Source organism: Rutidosis leptorrhynchoides, chromosome 1 (genome assembly GCF_046630445.1).
Source record: "Rutidosis leptorrhynchoides isolate AG116_Rl617_1_P2 chromosome 1, CSIRO_AGI_Rlap_v1, whole genome shotgun sequence".
Taxonomy (NCBI): Eukaryota; Viridiplantae; Streptophyta; class Magnoliopsida; order Asterales; family Asteraceae; genus Rutidosis; species Rutidosis leptorrhynchoides.
The window spans coordinates 616,052,726-616,069,339 of NC_092333.1; the positions used below are offsets into that span (position 1 = coordinate 616,052,726).

The window sequence follows — 16,614 nt, forward strand, 5'->3', positions numbered from 1 at the left end:
CACGTAGGCCACACAGGCACAAATCGGCATTCCGAATGCCGGTTTGGCGTAGCAAGTGGCAAATCGACATTCCTAATGCCGGTTTTACTATTTTTACAATTTTTGTTTCAAAAAAAAATAAGTTTTGTAAAATAGTTCTATAAAACATCTATTAAAAAAATTCTCCTTTTCTTTCTTTTTTCACACTGTATCTTTCTTTCTTCATTCTTGGTTCTTCTCCAAAAAAATTTAGAGGTTCAACAACATACATCTTCAACAAAGAAAAATTTTAAATAAACATTTTGCAACAAAATACATTTCAAACGGATAGAATTTTGAATATTTCCAACACAAGACGAGTAGAAAGCAGTGTTGGAATCTAGAGGCCTGTAAATGGACGTTTGCACCGTATCGATTCCACCACCGTTTCTAGAGTTGATTTTGGGCGTTATACCGACATAATTTGAGTAAATGATGAAATTTATATTAGGAAATAGTCGTACTGCATGTACGTTTATATATTCGGCAAACTTTAACAAGAAATCAACACAACGTTATTACACGAATTAATATACACGTTTATACTTGCTGTCTTTTCTCACAGGCTAGCTTGAACCTAAGTTTATGACATTAAAATTTGAATAAAACTTAAATAACCAAAAGCTAGGTAAATGCCATGTGCTTTTTTCTCATTATATGTCCTTGGACTAATTCTTGATCTCCAACTTAACTCCAAGAATTTGATGAGGTTGAATTTGCTTCAAGTTCATTAAACCACCAAGTCATGTTGTCTTTAACACCGTGCATGTCGTTAATACAATCAAATTGATCACTCATATGTGGGCCCTCCATCGGTGTATCTCCATTGTTGCACAAGAGCTCGTTAATTTCTGCTTGAAATGCCCAATGCTGTTGTAACTCCATGCTTGGAGGTTGTTTTGTGCAATCTGATTTCATAACAACAGATGATGACTCATGAGGGATATTGATTCCTATAGAACTATTCTTCATTCCATTTATCATATTATTACTTATTGGGGATGAATAGCCTTGTTGAAGGGGGCTATAATTAGTACTAGACGGTGTGTAGTTTTCAACTTTTTGAGGAGTAAAAGGCGAGAAATTTTGCATCATTAAAGGAGTAGAGGATTCATTCACAAGTCGGAGACTAAGCATTAGTTTTTCTTGAATAGGGTTCAACTTGCAAGGCCACATAGGAGGATTATCACAATGAGAGAAATTAGGATTTTCAAGGCTTTGAAGTTGCATGTGGAGTTGTAGCCTTTCAAGAGCTGAGTTGCTTAGGGTTTCTATTCCATTATCGTCTTTCGGATCATGGCTTGCGCTGGAAAGCTTATCCGCGTGAGATTGTTTGCGCCTTCCGAGTAATTTCTTCTTTAACTTTGTGTTCCAGTAATTCTTGATGTCGTTATCAGTTCTACCGGGCAATTGAGCCGCTATTATGGACCACCTACATAATTATACATCAAATCGAACACAATAATCAAATCATATGGATATAATATGCATATAAAAGTAAAAGAAAAAAAAAAGTAAACCAAGTCTGCTAGGGCTTATGGGCTAGAAGTTAAACATAAATATAACAATAAATTTGAATCTGAAATGATGGGATGGGATATGATGTATATATTCTCAGAACAAAAGCTTGATGGACAAATATTAAAGGACAAGTAACTCTGGTTAAAACTTAAAAGTAACATGGCCATAACATCTATAAGCACACATGAAAGAGAAAGAAATTAAGAAAAAAAAAAAAAAATTAAAAACCTGCTTCCTATACTAATATAGAGGCTGCAAATGATGTTGTCTTCTTCTTCAGAGAATCCTCCATGCTTGATGTTTGGTCTTAAGTAATTCAACCATCTTAGTCTACAACTTTTTCCACACCTTTTAAGTCCTGCAAAATTAATCATTTGCTAATCTCAAATTTCAAAAAGGTCTCACTAAGCTAGAAACGAAAATTATGAGAAAGAAACGCGTAATTTGAAGACTTTGAAGAAACTACGCACCGATCTTCTGTGGAAGAGCGATCCAATTGCCACCAGTACCATACTTTTCGATGTAATCTTTGAGCTTAGCATCTTCTTCAGATGACCATGGTCCTTTTTTCACATTATTTTTGTCACAACATGGTGCTCTTCCCATTTTTCTTCTTTTTAGTGCCTTGTATAAGTTTTGGTCTTCTTATTATTATTATAAATAGTTCTTCTCTTGCTCTCTCTTTCTTTAGATAATTAGAAATTAAATAGATGTATGTGCCTGGATATAATTGGTTGAATTTTACTAAGGAAGACCCAAGATTTATAGTAGGTATGAAATTTGAGAATTGATGTGATACTTAATAAACAAACCGAAAAGAAACAAAACTAAAAAAGAAAGTCGTACACTCTTCTAGGGTTTGGGGCACACATTTGGATCAGATTACTCTTACATTTATCAACTTATAATTATAATTGTATAATATCGAGTATACAGGGCCCGATATTGGGCCGTGCAACTCGTGCAGTCGCATAGAGTCCAATATTATAAAGGCTCTAAAAATATATTCTACTTTTGCATATCTAAGCCCATTATTCATACATGAGTCCATTTGATAAATAATAATTTACAAAACTGAAAAAGAAAATACACCATGCCACGTTTTCTATTGCATTTAATACTACGTTTTCTACGTTCATTATTTTGATTGATGATAGTAATTATGACTTTATTAGTATTATTAAACTTTATTATTATATAATTGAAATTTTTTGTATATAAGGGTCCACTTTTTTTTATGACACAGGACCTATAAATTTGACAGAACGGCTCTGCAAGTATATGTCATGATATGTGAACCGCAAAACCAAAAATTAAAACACAAAGCTGCAAAGTAAAATGCGAAACTGAAACTAATACGTAAAGCTGGAAACTTAAATGTGAAAAGAGAAATCGAAAATTGAAATTCGAAAATAAAAAATGAAACGCGGATCTAAATATTGAATCGGGAAAATGGATATAGAAAACTGAAACGCGAAACTGAAAACGAAATGCCAAATGAAACGTAAAACTGGAACACGAAACTGAAACCTGAATTGGGAAACGCAAAAGAAAAGTGAAATGAGAAACTAAAATTGTAATGCGAAACTAAAACACGAAACCGAAAACTGAACATCAATAAGCGAAACTGAAATGCGAAAATAAATTAAAATTGAAACACGATATTGTACTGAAACGCGAAACTGAAACTAAAGTGCGAAACTCTAAAAAAAGAAAAAGATCGACTACTTTTTATATAAAATGGATATCAACCCAACCCGATCCGTTTGACCCATTTAAAACCGACACATTTTGACACACACCCCGTTTCAACTAAAACTCATTTGATTTTTGACCCAACTTGACTCGGTATGACCCATTCTTCTAGTATAACTAGGTTGTAGAAAGAAAACTTATTTCATCTATCAGTTTATTATTATAGTAACTTTAATTTAAAAAATAATTATTTGGCTATCAGATGTACTTGACTAGAATGGCACAAATATTGTTAGCTAACTTAGACCAATCCTCAACTTTTACATGTTTCTTAAAATTAACACACTGTGAAGCGTCATCTCTATCACTTCTCACATTTCACTACTATTCATCACACACTAATTTAACATCACATGAACTCACCTTAATCAATTAAATAAACCAATTCACATATATTAAAGTTTAGTGTACAACTATTTAAAGAAAGAAACATCGCCAATAATGCGCACAACATGGCGCATTCGGATGGCCGGCATTACTTCAGCTTGTTCGTGCCATCAGGGCGTGTCAATTTTGGCTCAAAGGCTTTGGCTTGCTGACTACGCGTGTATATATAACGTTAGGACTCCACTTAAACTGTCAATATCATCTTCTTAAGTTATTTCTTGATTAATAGATTTTTATTATCCAAACATATTATTAGAATATATATCATAAGCATGGCGTTCGGAAAAAGAAAAAAAAAAGAATATCATAAGCATGGTTAGCTGTCCACTAATCAGAGAGCTGAGGATGAAAAGTTAAACGTAACTTTATTTAATTTGTTGTAAATAAAGCATTGCAGACGTCTTCTGCTTGGCCTCGCCCTCTTTTCCGATTATTCCTACTGATTTATTTATAGCAGTTAACTGAAATTTGTATGTATATCAAATTAAAGAATTAATATAAAATTATAAATATAAATGTTGGTGATTTTAGTGTCATCCGACGTACATTTTAGTTAGTTGCGATTTACTTGAATGCATGTGTTAGCTAGCTATACGTACCAACGGGTTCGGAGAGTGTGGAGTACACGCCCGTAAGAGTTGACTACTAACTGTCGCTCAAAATGCGGGGGTCGAAATATGAAGGGTTACACCCGTTCTATTTTAACTGTTTTTCTATAACAGTTTGATGGACGTTTTATTCATCCATTCTGCATTCATCAACAAACAGAAAACACACACATACTCTCTAACAATTTGATCAGTGATTTCGTTGTCAAAAACACTAATTGTGTTCTTGTCTTATCCCTGTAAAGATTTCGTGCAACCAAGGCAATCGTAGGGTCGAAATACTTTATAGAGAAAGTGAATACACGATTAAAGAACGAATCCATGCAGTCAGTTCATACCGATTTCTAATGAATCTATAAAGTATTCTGTTTGTAATCATGCCTGGGGTAACGGTGAAAGAGATGACAAGCAAGTTTGCAAAACTGGAGAAATTTGAAGGAGTTAATTTTCGAAGATGGCAACAGAAGATGCGATTTCTGTTAACAACGTTGAAGGTTGTTCATGTTCTATCCACCCTCATGCCAGAACTTCCTGAGGATGCAACTCTGGATCAAATCAAGAGAAGAAACAAGTGGGATAACGATGATTTCATATGTCGTGGTCACATTCTAAATGGTATGTCTGATGCTCTTTTTGATGTTTACCAATCTGTAGAAACTACAAAGGAATTATGGGATTCACTTGAATCCAAATACATGTCCAAAGATGCTTCTAGTAAGAAGTTTCTTGTGAGTAATTTCAATAATTACAAAATGGTGGATTCAAGGCTTGTTATGGAACAGTTCCACGAAATTCTTCAAATTTTGGGACAATTTACACAACACAATCTGAAAATGGATGAATCCATTTCAGTTTCTTCAATTATAGACAAACTGACACCATCATGACAGACTTTCAAACACATGTTAAAACATAAGAAGAAAGAATTGTTCTTGACTGAATTGGGATACACCCTACGTATTGAAGAATCAATACGGGTTCAAGAGGGTGGTAAGACTAAAGAAAAGGACGTTGCATCATCCTCTATTAACATGATTGAGGATGGTAAACATGGGAACAACAACAACAACAACAACAACAACAACAACAACAAAAAGTTCAATGGAAAGAAACGTAAGTTTCAAGGGAACAACGATGGTTCCAACAAGAAGGATAAGAAATCTTATTGGATTTGTGGCAAACCTGGTCACTTTAAGAAAGAATGTCGTGCTGGAAAGAACAAGGATGGAGTAAGCAGTTCAGGTTCGGGAAACGGGTCTAAGGACCAAGTTCCTAACCAAAGTCAGAAATTTAATTGTATTATAAATTCTGTTCAGAATTATGTATCACATATTTCTAAAGCGTTTTATGTGCAGGATGATAACATAAATTTTAGTGGATTGATTCCGGGGCCACATGTCATGCATGTAAAGATCGATGTTGGTTTAAGACATTGCATCCTGATGAGGATGTGCTTCACATGGGGAATGAATCAGTCACTCCTATCCTTGGTCGTGGAGATGTTGTTACAACTTAGTTCTGATAAGACAATTACTTTTAACTAATGTTGTGTATGTTCCTGGGTTGAGAAAGAATTTGATTTCCAATCATATATTAAATAAGTGTGGTTATAAACAAGTATTTGAATTCGACAAGTATATCTTGTCGAAGGGTGGCATGTTTATTGGATTTGCATACTATAATAATGGTATGTTTATGTTGAATCTTAAGAATGTTTTTGTTGTTGATAATTCTGCTTGCATGATTAGTTCTAGTTCAAATGAGTCAAGTTTATGGCATGCTCGTCTAGGACATGTACATTATAAAAGAATGTATGAAATGTCTAAAGTTGATTTAATTCTTACCTTTGACAAGTGTTTTGAAAAATGTAATACTTGTATGTTGAATAAAATCATGAGACAACCTTTTAAGACCATAAACAGGACGTCTTTGAATTTAGAACTAATTCATAGTGACCTTTGTGATTTTCATGATACATCTTCTTTAGGAAATAAGAAGTATGTAATCACATTTATAGATGATGTGTCTAGGTTTTGCTATGTTTATCTTTTGCTTGCTTAAGATGAGGCCTTAGACAAATTTAAAATCTACAAGACTGAAGTGGAATTACAACAAAATGGTTTGATTAAAACGTGCGCATCGATCGAGGTGGTGAGTATTATGATCCAATGTATTTCCAATCTGTAGGGATCATTCATCAAACTACAGCTCCGTATACACCACAACAAAATGGTGTAGCGGAGAGGAAAAATAGGTCTCTTAAGGAAATGGTTAATTCCATGATGATGTACTCGGGTTTGAGTGACGGATTTTGGGGAGAAGCCATGTTAACGGCTTGTCACATTTTGAATAGAGTTTCTAATCAAAAAGGAACTATGACTCCTTACGAACTTTGGTACAAGAAACAACCAAACTTGCATTAGTTGCGAGTTTAGGGTTGTCGGGCAATTGTAAAATTAACCGAACCCAAAAGGAAAACTTTGAGTGAAAGGGGTATTGATTGCATCTTTATTGGATATGCTGAGCATCCAAAGCTTATAGGTTTTATGTGATAGAACCTAATGATTTTATTTCGATTAACACCGTTATAGAATCAAGAGATGCAATATTTGATGAATCCCGTTTTACATCAATACCTAGACCAAGGGACGTGATTTCTAATTCAAATGAGACTACACAAGGAGTTAACTTGGAAGAAATTCCAAGTGAGTCACTTGAACCTCGTAATGGCTCTAGAACTAGGACACCCAAGTCGTATGGTTCTGATTTTCAACTTTACCTAGTTGAAGGATCGAGAGATCGTGTTAAATCACAATTTTCATACTGTTATAGTATAGATGATGATCCTAGAACCTTCGATGAGGCTATGAAATCTCGTGACATTGCCTTTTGGAAAGAAGCAATTGAAGGCGAGATGAGTTCTATTTTGGAGAATAATACTTGGGTATTAACAGATTTACCACCGGGATACAAACCTTTAGGTAACAAGTGGATCTTCAAGAAGAAGATGAAAGTCGACGGCACAATTGATAAGTTAAAAGCTAGATTGGTTATTCAAGGCTTTAAACAAAAGGAGGGTATTGATTATTTCGATACATATGCTCCTGTTGCTCGTATCACTACTATTAGATTGTTAAGAGCACTTGCTGCAACGTATGATCTAGTGATCCATCAAATGGATGTCAAAACAAAATTCTTGAATGGTGATTTGGAAGAGGAAGTGTATATGAGACAACCAGAAGAGTTTGTTATGCCAGGTCAAGAGCATAAGGTGTGCAAGTTGGTTAAATCATTGTACTGGCTGAAACAAGCTCCCAAGAAGTGGCATCAGAAGTTTGATGATGTGGTGTTGTCTAATGGTTTTGTACTAAATCAATCCGACAAATGTGTATATAGCAAATTCTATCAATCCGGAAAAGGCGTGATCATTTGCTTATACGTAGATGACATATTGATCTTTGGTACTGACCAAGATCAAGTTGATAGAACAAAAGAGTTTTTATCTTCGAAGTTCTCCATGAAGGACATGGGAGTGGCGGATGTAATCCTGGGCATAAGGATAAAAAGGGATGATAGAGGTATCACGATCACACAATCTCATTACATTGAGAGGATTCTGAAACGGTTTAAGTGTGATCAATGTTCTCCCTTGAATACTCCCGTTGATACAACTATGAAGCTAATGCCCCATTCGGGTAAAGATGTATCATAGCTTGAATACTTTCGAGCAATTGGATGTTTGATGTATGCTATGACAAGCACACGCCCCGATATTGCTTTCATAGTGGGAAAACTGAGTAGGTTTACTAGTAATCCAAATGCTATTCATTGGCGTGCTGTGGTTAGAGTATTCAAGTATTTAAAAGGTACTATGGATTATGGTATCACTTATACTGGGTTCTTTTCAGTTTTAGAAGGATATTCGGATGTAAGTTGGATAACCAACGATGAAGATCATTCATCTACGACTGGTTGGATATTCCTACTTGGAGAAGATGATATATCATGGGCTTCTAAGAAGCAAACATGTATTACAAATTCAACCATGGAGTCTGAATTTGTAGCTTTAGCTGCAGCTGGTAAGGAAGCTGATTGGTTGAGGAATTTGATTCACGAAATTCCTTTGTGGCCAAAGCCAATATCTCCTATTTTCATCCGTTGTGACAGTGAAGCTACTTTGGCAAAGACTTATAGCCAAATGTACAATGGAAAGTCTACACACTTAGGTGTTAGACACAGTATGGCTAGCGAGCTGATTTCACATGGAATGATATCCGTAAGTTTCGTTCGATCAAAACAAAATTTAGCGGATCACTTGACAAAAGCATTAGCCCGAGACTTAGTGCACAAGTCGGCTATCGGAGTGGGATTGAAGTCCGCATAAATCTTCCAAAGTGAGACGCCCAATTCCCTTCTAATACAACGTTAGAAGCTGAATTCAATGAGGTAAGCTTACTTTCTGAAGATTGAAACACATAAAATTTCTGATCCCAAAGTATGTGTTTAGACCTGCAAGTTGAGTTAAGTTGAAGTTATTCTTCTTAATAGTTCTTTTGAAAATTTGCATATGCAGGTGCATGATGTAAAAGGACTACCTATGTGAACATGAAGTTTTGCCGCTTCAATGGAGCTTTGGACTTAGCTGCCAATATGTTCACTGAAGGATTGTGACACATGACTTATAATAGTGTCAAGATTGTCTTAGGGATATGTAAGAAACTGATGTGTATAGTATTTTATAGTTTTCATATCAGTTGAAGGGTTCAATTTCTGAAACACCCTGATTCTCGAATTCTCGTAAATATTATGCTAAGTGAAAATTCAATTTCTGAAACATTTTCATTTATGCATTGGTTTGTTCTGTTTGTTTAATTATTTTAGTAAATCAAGGATTACACTAAAATGGAAAGGGGGGGGGGGGGGGGTGGGGGATTGTTGGTGATTTTAGTGTCATCCAACATACATTTTAGTTAGTTGCGTTTTACTTGAATGTAGGTGTTAGCTAGCTATACTTACCAACGGGTTTGGAGAGTGTGGAGTACACGCCCGTAAGAGTTGGCTACTAACTGTCGCGCAAAATGCGGTGGTCGAAATATGAAGAGTTACACCCTTTCGATTTTAACTGTTTTCCTATAACAGTTTGATGGACGTTTTATTCATCCATTATGCATTCATCAACAAATAGAAAACACACACATACTCTCTAACAATTTGCATCCGTGATTTCGTTGCCAAAAACACTAATTGCGTTCTTGTCTTATCGCTGTAAAGATTTCGTGCAACCAAGGCAATCGTACGGTCGAAATACTTTATAGAGAAAGTGAATACACGATTCAAGAACGAATCTAGACAGTTAATTAATACCCGATTTCTAACAATAAATATGTGTGTGCCAGCTTAGTACATATTTACATACATGCTAGACTTATGAAAATTGAATCTAATTTGACTTGTGAAAATTGAATCTTATTTTATTTTTATCAAGTTTTTGTTAACGTAACTAACATCAAAAGTAATTTGTGTCAACGTAAACACGAATCTACTGTTAATTACCAACATTTTATTGATTGTAATAAGCGAACAAGAAAATGAACAACTGCGTACTACATATTACAAGATGTAAATACAGAGAAAAAAATATACTTCTACATACAACTATACAAGTTAGGATGTGTTTATACTAGCTAGCTAACTCAATAACTCAAATATAACCACCTAAAATTTTCATTTCATTTACTTAATTTATTTATTTATTGTTTACCTATTTATCCGATTTTTGTTGTGAGTTTGTGATTGTGATCAATCATTAGTTTTATTTGTGGTCCATATCTCCTAACGGAAGATACACTACATGTTGTCAAGATATCATAACCCCGATCACTAAAAATATTTTGAGATGATTACCGCTACTCATAAATAAAAATACCAAACGCCTATGCTATACTATCTTATTCAGATTTACTCAATAACCTGCACATCATGTATGTTTTACTAGACAAATCAAGGATAAGTTATTTACATTCAAATAATGTACAAAATGTAAATTTTTTGTTCATATATTGGTTTATACTCTAGTAATTATATGCATACATTTTTCAAATTCTAAAATAGTACGGGCTCATGTTCAATTGAGACCTCTCCACGAGCTGTCACCACTACGTCTTGTTCAAGACAAGAATTAGAAATGCTAGCTTTTATTTGCGTAAAAAAAAAAAATAAAAAAAAACAACCATGACTCATCATGTTACTTTTTGTACACGAATACAATATAATCTCAATATAAATAAATAAAATAAATGATGTGCCATCTATTTTTTCTATCACAAAATCTTTTAACATGACTAGTCATATTATTTGTAAATGGAGATAATCTTTATCCATTAGCAAACTCAGTGTGTCTAACTATCGTTAATATAAGTAATTAAGTATTAGTACGTGGTTTTTAACGTTTATTTTAATTAAAGTACCTTCTTAAAAAAATGATACCGAGTATATATTGTTTCATACTACGAGTAATTAATTAAGGTACGTTGAGAATAAACAAACAAGGAAAAAAAAATCAAGGAGATCGTCCTTACATTTCAAAAGTTTGATTGTAGACAAGGGTACCACCTCATTGACCTTACAAGTTTTCAACATACTTATAAAATTATTTTTTTAACGTGATTATGTATAATATAAATATAATTGCCTTGATTAAGATAACGAGCGGCCCTACTTCAATTGATTTGAAACGTGACAACCAAAAGAAAAATACGGAGTGGAGTATATTTTTTTTTAACTACAAAAAGTGATTCATCTCAATATTGTACCTCAAAATTGACTTGAAACACATTTTGTTTAGATAAACAATCGTAACATACACTTAAGCGGGCATCATTTTGTTTAAGGTATGTTTAACACACAAGCTTCTATTTACTTATAGAAGTTTAAGTTTATTTTTTTCACAAACTGAAACTTCTAGTCTTGTTTAATAGAGAGATATTCAAAAGCTTACGAAATAATAAACTCTGAAAAAATAAGCTAGTTTAAGTAGCTTATGTAAATAAATTAGAAGTTTATGAAAAGTAAAATTACATTATTACCCCTTAAAATTATATCATTATAATCATTTATTTTTTTGTCCTTATAAGTGGCGATTGTAAGGCATTGACAATGGGGTCCAAGAACCCCATTAGAGTTAGATTTTTCTTTTATAAAGTATAACATGAATTTCGTAAGACACCACAAAATTTAATGATGTGACCCCGTATATTTATTAAACTAATGGGTTTTTTAAAAGAAAACACTCATTTTTTGAATTTTTTTACAAAGTACTATAGAACCCCATGCAATTTTGTTTTTAGAATCGCCACTGGTCCTTATATATCATTTTATATACATAAGTTCTAACTAGTTACCATACACTTATAAAATACAAATTCACCTTCTAGTTTAAAAAATAAACCTAGCTCCTACCTCCAACTACAAGCTTTAATTCCTACTACACGTTAGTTTCAGTGGCGACTTTAGGTATAGACCCGCGGAGTCCCGTGACACCACTAATTTTTCGAAACTTATCACAAATTTTTTATTTTTTATGTATAGGACACCATTAAATATAATAATGGGACCCCATAAGTTTTTAGAGATTATAGTTTAATAGTTTGAACTACTAAAGTGTTTGAAATTAACCCACTTATGATATGATTTTTATAGTATGAGTCATTGAATATATTAGATATAAAAATAAACAAACCCTTGTCCAATTCCAATTCTAATTCTTTTTTACTTCCTTCTACATCACAATTTTTTACGGTTCTATCTTCAATCCTTCATTCTAGGGATGTCAATGGATAGGATATAGATCGTGTGAGGGCGTGAAGCCATATCCATATCCATTTAAGTTTTGTTCATCCATATTCATATACATATCCATTTAAATTTAGTTCATCAATTTATATCCATATCCAATGGATTAAGCGGGTTAATGGATATTCATTGAATATTTTAGAAATCTTACAATATTTTCAAATATATAATGAAAATAAAAGCGTAATATAACCTGACATAATTTACAATTCTTCCACCAGAATGTGTAATGTTTGTCTAAGAATGAAAAAATTTGTTATGTTTACTATCAAACATATATTATGACAAATTACGTGTAATGTTTATGTTGAGATATACATGTTTTATTGTGAATACTCATGGTGAATGCATTATATGATTGCAAGTAAGATGTATGTGTAATGGTAAATATATTAATAACCGGTTATAAAATAGCAATTTAAAATTGTCAGTGTATAGGTCATTGATTAAAATAATATTTTAAAATTATTACTATATATGTCATTGCTACTTTAAAATTGCTATTGTATGTGCCATTAATTACTACTGCATATGAACAAACTTATATTTTGCGAGTATTATTCAATTTTATGTTTGTGTTTTGGTGACCCGACCCGACCAGATTTGACCCGACACATACAATATTTTGTGCAAGAAAGTTATCAAATAAATTTTTGGAACCCCATTGAATTTTGAACCTGCAATCGCCACTGGTTAGTTTCATCCAAACACACATTACTACACACTTTCTTCCCAAAATTATGAAATAAAAATCTGAATCCAAATCCAATAAATAATAAACCTAATCATCACCTAAATTAAACTAATTACCATATATATATCAAATCACACGGGTTGATTTACTACTTAGTTAGTCCTAAATTTTCGTTTCACTTTATGCTTGAATAAATAATTACAGTAGTTTTTTTTTATTTTTAGCGAAAAAACAAAAACTTTATACAAAACCTTTTCTCGAAAAGAGAAAAAGTACGTCAAGGAGCTACCACAAACTGAAACACGAGGAGGCTCGAAAACAGTAAACTAAGTCTAACAAACTACTCGAACATAAGTTAACTAAACCCGAGCCTCCCACGCACCAACAAACAAACGTACAATATAAACTAAAGACACTAAGAAACCTACAACTAAAAAGATAACAAGCGCAACACCCGCTAACTGACAACTAAAAAGATAACATTTTGTTTGTCACTCAAAGTTCTTCATAGATAGTTAACTGTATCAAATGTTACACTAAGTTTCACATCAAAGTATATGTTCTTCCTGTTTATCTTTAAGGATCTATTACTTTTTAAGCTATTTTTCATTACCCATTTGCTAATGCGTACATTGTTCTACTAAAACTTTTAAATTCATTTCAGAAGTTGTGAATCATTTATAATGTATTTTCTGACCTTCTGTAAACATTATCTTTATAAATTGTCAACAGAATCTACCCATTCACAAGTAAATCGGTTGACATTGACGTCTTTAGTTATCAAGTGAAATGGAGTACTAAAAATCCGATTAGGATCCACTCTATATAGGTTGCTATAATATTAACGGGAACCAGTCAATATTGTATTGCTCTAAAATTAGAGGTGCCACATTTTTTGAGTTGACCCAGTGGACTTTTTTATCCAAAGCTTTATGTTTTTTGTAGATGATTAGTGGATTAGTGTGTCAAAAAAATTTTCATTGCGATAATAATATAATCTAAAATGATTACACATTCAGGGAAGTATTCAGAGTAATGTTACACGGTGCAAGTTTGTGACGACAAAAAAGTCACATTGTTATATAGACCGATACTTTACCTAATGTAGTTACTTGGCTAAAGTTAATGCTGCGTTAGTAGTGTTACATGGGAAGTATTCATGTACATTTTTAAATTTGTGAAATCTCAGTATATATTTGTCGTTTTCAGGAATTCCAGATGCATTTGTAGATTTTTGGAATTTCGTTAATTAGAAGTGTGCTCCTATTGCGTTTCAATATTAAAGGTTGATCTTCAATTTCGCATTTGCACTGAATGGAGAAGATGATTAGTTTCATTTATTTGGACCATGAATAAAGTCGATTGGTTAGTTAGTCTTTGATACGACATCTCATTGCCTTAATGTATGTATTATAGATTTTTCATACTTCACTTTAATGTATTGAGATAGTTGATTGGAGCTCATAAGCCACTTTAATCCTTCCCTGTAGTTGGGCAATGATATCCCATTACTTTTGTTTCTAAAGCGAAACTGAAATCAACTGTATCAAATCAACTACCACTGCTAATCCTATTTCCAATATTAATAGAAATAAAAAATCTGGGATATCGTGAGTCATGTATGCCAAATTCTTAATGGAATTATTATTTTTAAGAAAGTTAGCTTTTTCCTTATCACTATTACTTTTATTTTATTTGGAGTATAAGTAACATATGTTTTTATATCACTAATTGCATTCCTTGAGATTAGGTGTATTGTTGTTGTCGTTGTTATGTTACAAATTGACATTCCTACTATCAGAGCTATATTTTGTACATGAGTATGGATAGGTTGTTACTAATGGACATTGTTAATACTCCGCTCTTATAATTTTATGTAAACATAGATTTAGAGATTTATTTGGTATGTTTACTTGGTGTTTGTTGCAGGTTATGATGGTGGTTTTGTTGGTTGAATTTGAAGATGGGAAGATGATGAAGATATGTATGTTCAGTTCAATCTATTCAAAACGTTAAGGTATTGTTCACTTCAATCTACTTTAAATAATTAGAATATGAACTATGAGGAATCATTACTGGGATACAAAAACATGTGAAGTAGAGGCTCCACGTTAGACCAAATGGAAGTAGCGCTACTTCATATGAAGTAGAGATACTTCGTAAGTATCAAACACAAGGACAATGCATGCACTTCAACTTATGCATACTGGACTTAACATATAAACTTAATAATGTCATTTGAAAATATTAAATGTGTTCATTATGATATTCATGACATTTTGGTCACTTAGGTTTTTACACAGTAACTTTATTTATTAATGATATTTATGATAGAGCTATATCTTATGTTATCTTTTATACTATTTTTTAGGCATTCAAGTTGAATTTGTTAACTTTTGATGTGAAGCTGTAAAACTAAACTGTGGGCAGTGGTTATCAAATGGATCAAAACGAATATTTGGTATTCATATCTACTATTATGTTTTATTTAAAATGTTTTTTTTACATACAATCATCAATACCTAATGTATTAACACTTAACATAATAGAGCCAACCGTGCAACGCACGGGCTCTTAAAGTCTAGTTACCATATATATCAAATCACACGGGTTGATTTACTACTTAGTTAGTCCTAAATTTTCGTTTCACTTTATGCTTGAATAAATAATTACAGTGGTTTTTTTTTTATTTTTAGCGAAAAACGAAAACTTTATACAAAACCTTTTCTCGAAAAGAGAAAAAGTACGTCAAGGAGCTACCACAAACTGAAACACGAGGAGGCTCGAAAACAGTAAACTAAGTCTAACAAACTACTCGAACATAAGTTAACTAAACCCGAGCCTCCCACGCACCAACAAACAAACGTACAATATAAACTAAAGACACTAAGAAACCTACAACTAAAAAGATAACAAGCGCAACACCCGCTAACCGACAACGTCATCCTCCTTCGTACTTGTGGGACATGGCAAGAAGACCTCATCGCTAAAGTTGTTGTTGGTGACACCATTGCCCGTACCCGCTTTGAAAGAAAAGACGAACCCTTTCCGATTCCATCTCCGACGAGAGTAACCGAATGTAGTGACCCCAAACCTTGTAATCTAAATTCATCAAAAAAACCAACTTTTTCAAACACACGACACGAACCCGAACACACATAAGACCACTTACAAGACCCACCCACTGGGGCGTTTTAAAAAGAATTTGAATCGCAATCCATTTTCATCGTCTTCAATGTTGTCCCGTAAACTCAGCGAATTACCCGATGCTAACTTCTTTTTTACCAATCCTTCGACTTACCTTTAGTACCAAATCTCTTCACCCCCGACCCACGAAATTTACCGGAATGCGAAAGCTAATCCCAAAAATAACCCTTACACGCCACATCCATACAAATACATATCTTCCTACCCTCACCTTTACCTGTAGCTACAAACACCAAATTATCCAACAAACGCTTCGATTCCAATCCCTTCTATTGAAAAAACATACGAACCCGAGACTACATTCACTATCTCATTCAGTTTTCGTTTTATGTAGATGAACCATTGAACTTCGAGTGCCCTATCTAACCCCGTGTATTGTGCATTATACGCAACCGAACTCCCACTTTGTCCAACACCCACACCATCAACAAACACCTTGTCCTTACCTCCCTGTTTTAACTTACCTAGTATCTCGGCATTTTTTTGAATTCAAAAGTGTAGCAACATCTTCAAAATTATCCGAAGCAACGGTAATAATAACAGGGGCAGAATCTAAATGCTCATTTCCGAGAT

General features: G+C 33.4%; 2 protein-coding genes and 1 long non-coding RNA gene across 3 annotated transcripts; 2 read left to right on the forward strand and 1 right to left on the reverse strand.

The window, feature by feature from the left end:
- Positions 1–508: 508 nt before the first annotated feature.
- On the reverse strand, positions 509–2,250 carry LOC139885416 (transcription factor MYB36-like). Its single transcript, XM_071869255.1, has 3 exons — positions 2,010–2,250; positions 1,768–1,897; positions 509–1,450 (listed from the first exon to the last, which is right to left on the reverse strand). The coding sequence occupies exons 1-3, from the start codon at positions 2,143–2,145 to the stop codon at positions 706–708; spliced, it is 1,011 nt and encodes a 336-aa protein (XP_071725356.1). The 5' UTR covers positions 2,146–2,250; the 3' UTR covers positions 509–705.
- Positions 2,251–8,040: 5,790 nt separating this feature from the next.
- Positions 8,041–8,892, forward strand: LOC139848166 (secreted RxLR effector protein 161-like). The gene is made up of 2 exons (XM_071837900.1): positions 8,041–8,565; positions 8,863–8,892. The coding sequence occupies exons 1-2, from the start codon at positions 8,041–8,043 to the stop codon at positions 8,890–8,892; spliced, it is 555 nt and encodes a 184-aa protein (XP_071694001.1).
- Positions 8,893–13,976: 5,084 nt separating this feature from the next.
- LOC139885432 (uncharacterized) lies at positions 13,977–15,305 on the forward strand. Its single transcript, XR_011771968.1, has 3 exons — positions 13,977–14,199; positions 14,764–14,851; positions 15,206–15,305. It is a non-coding gene; the product is annotated as an uncharacterized lncRNA (long non-coding RNA).
- The last annotated feature ends 1,309 nt before the right edge of the window (positions 15,306–16,614 follow it).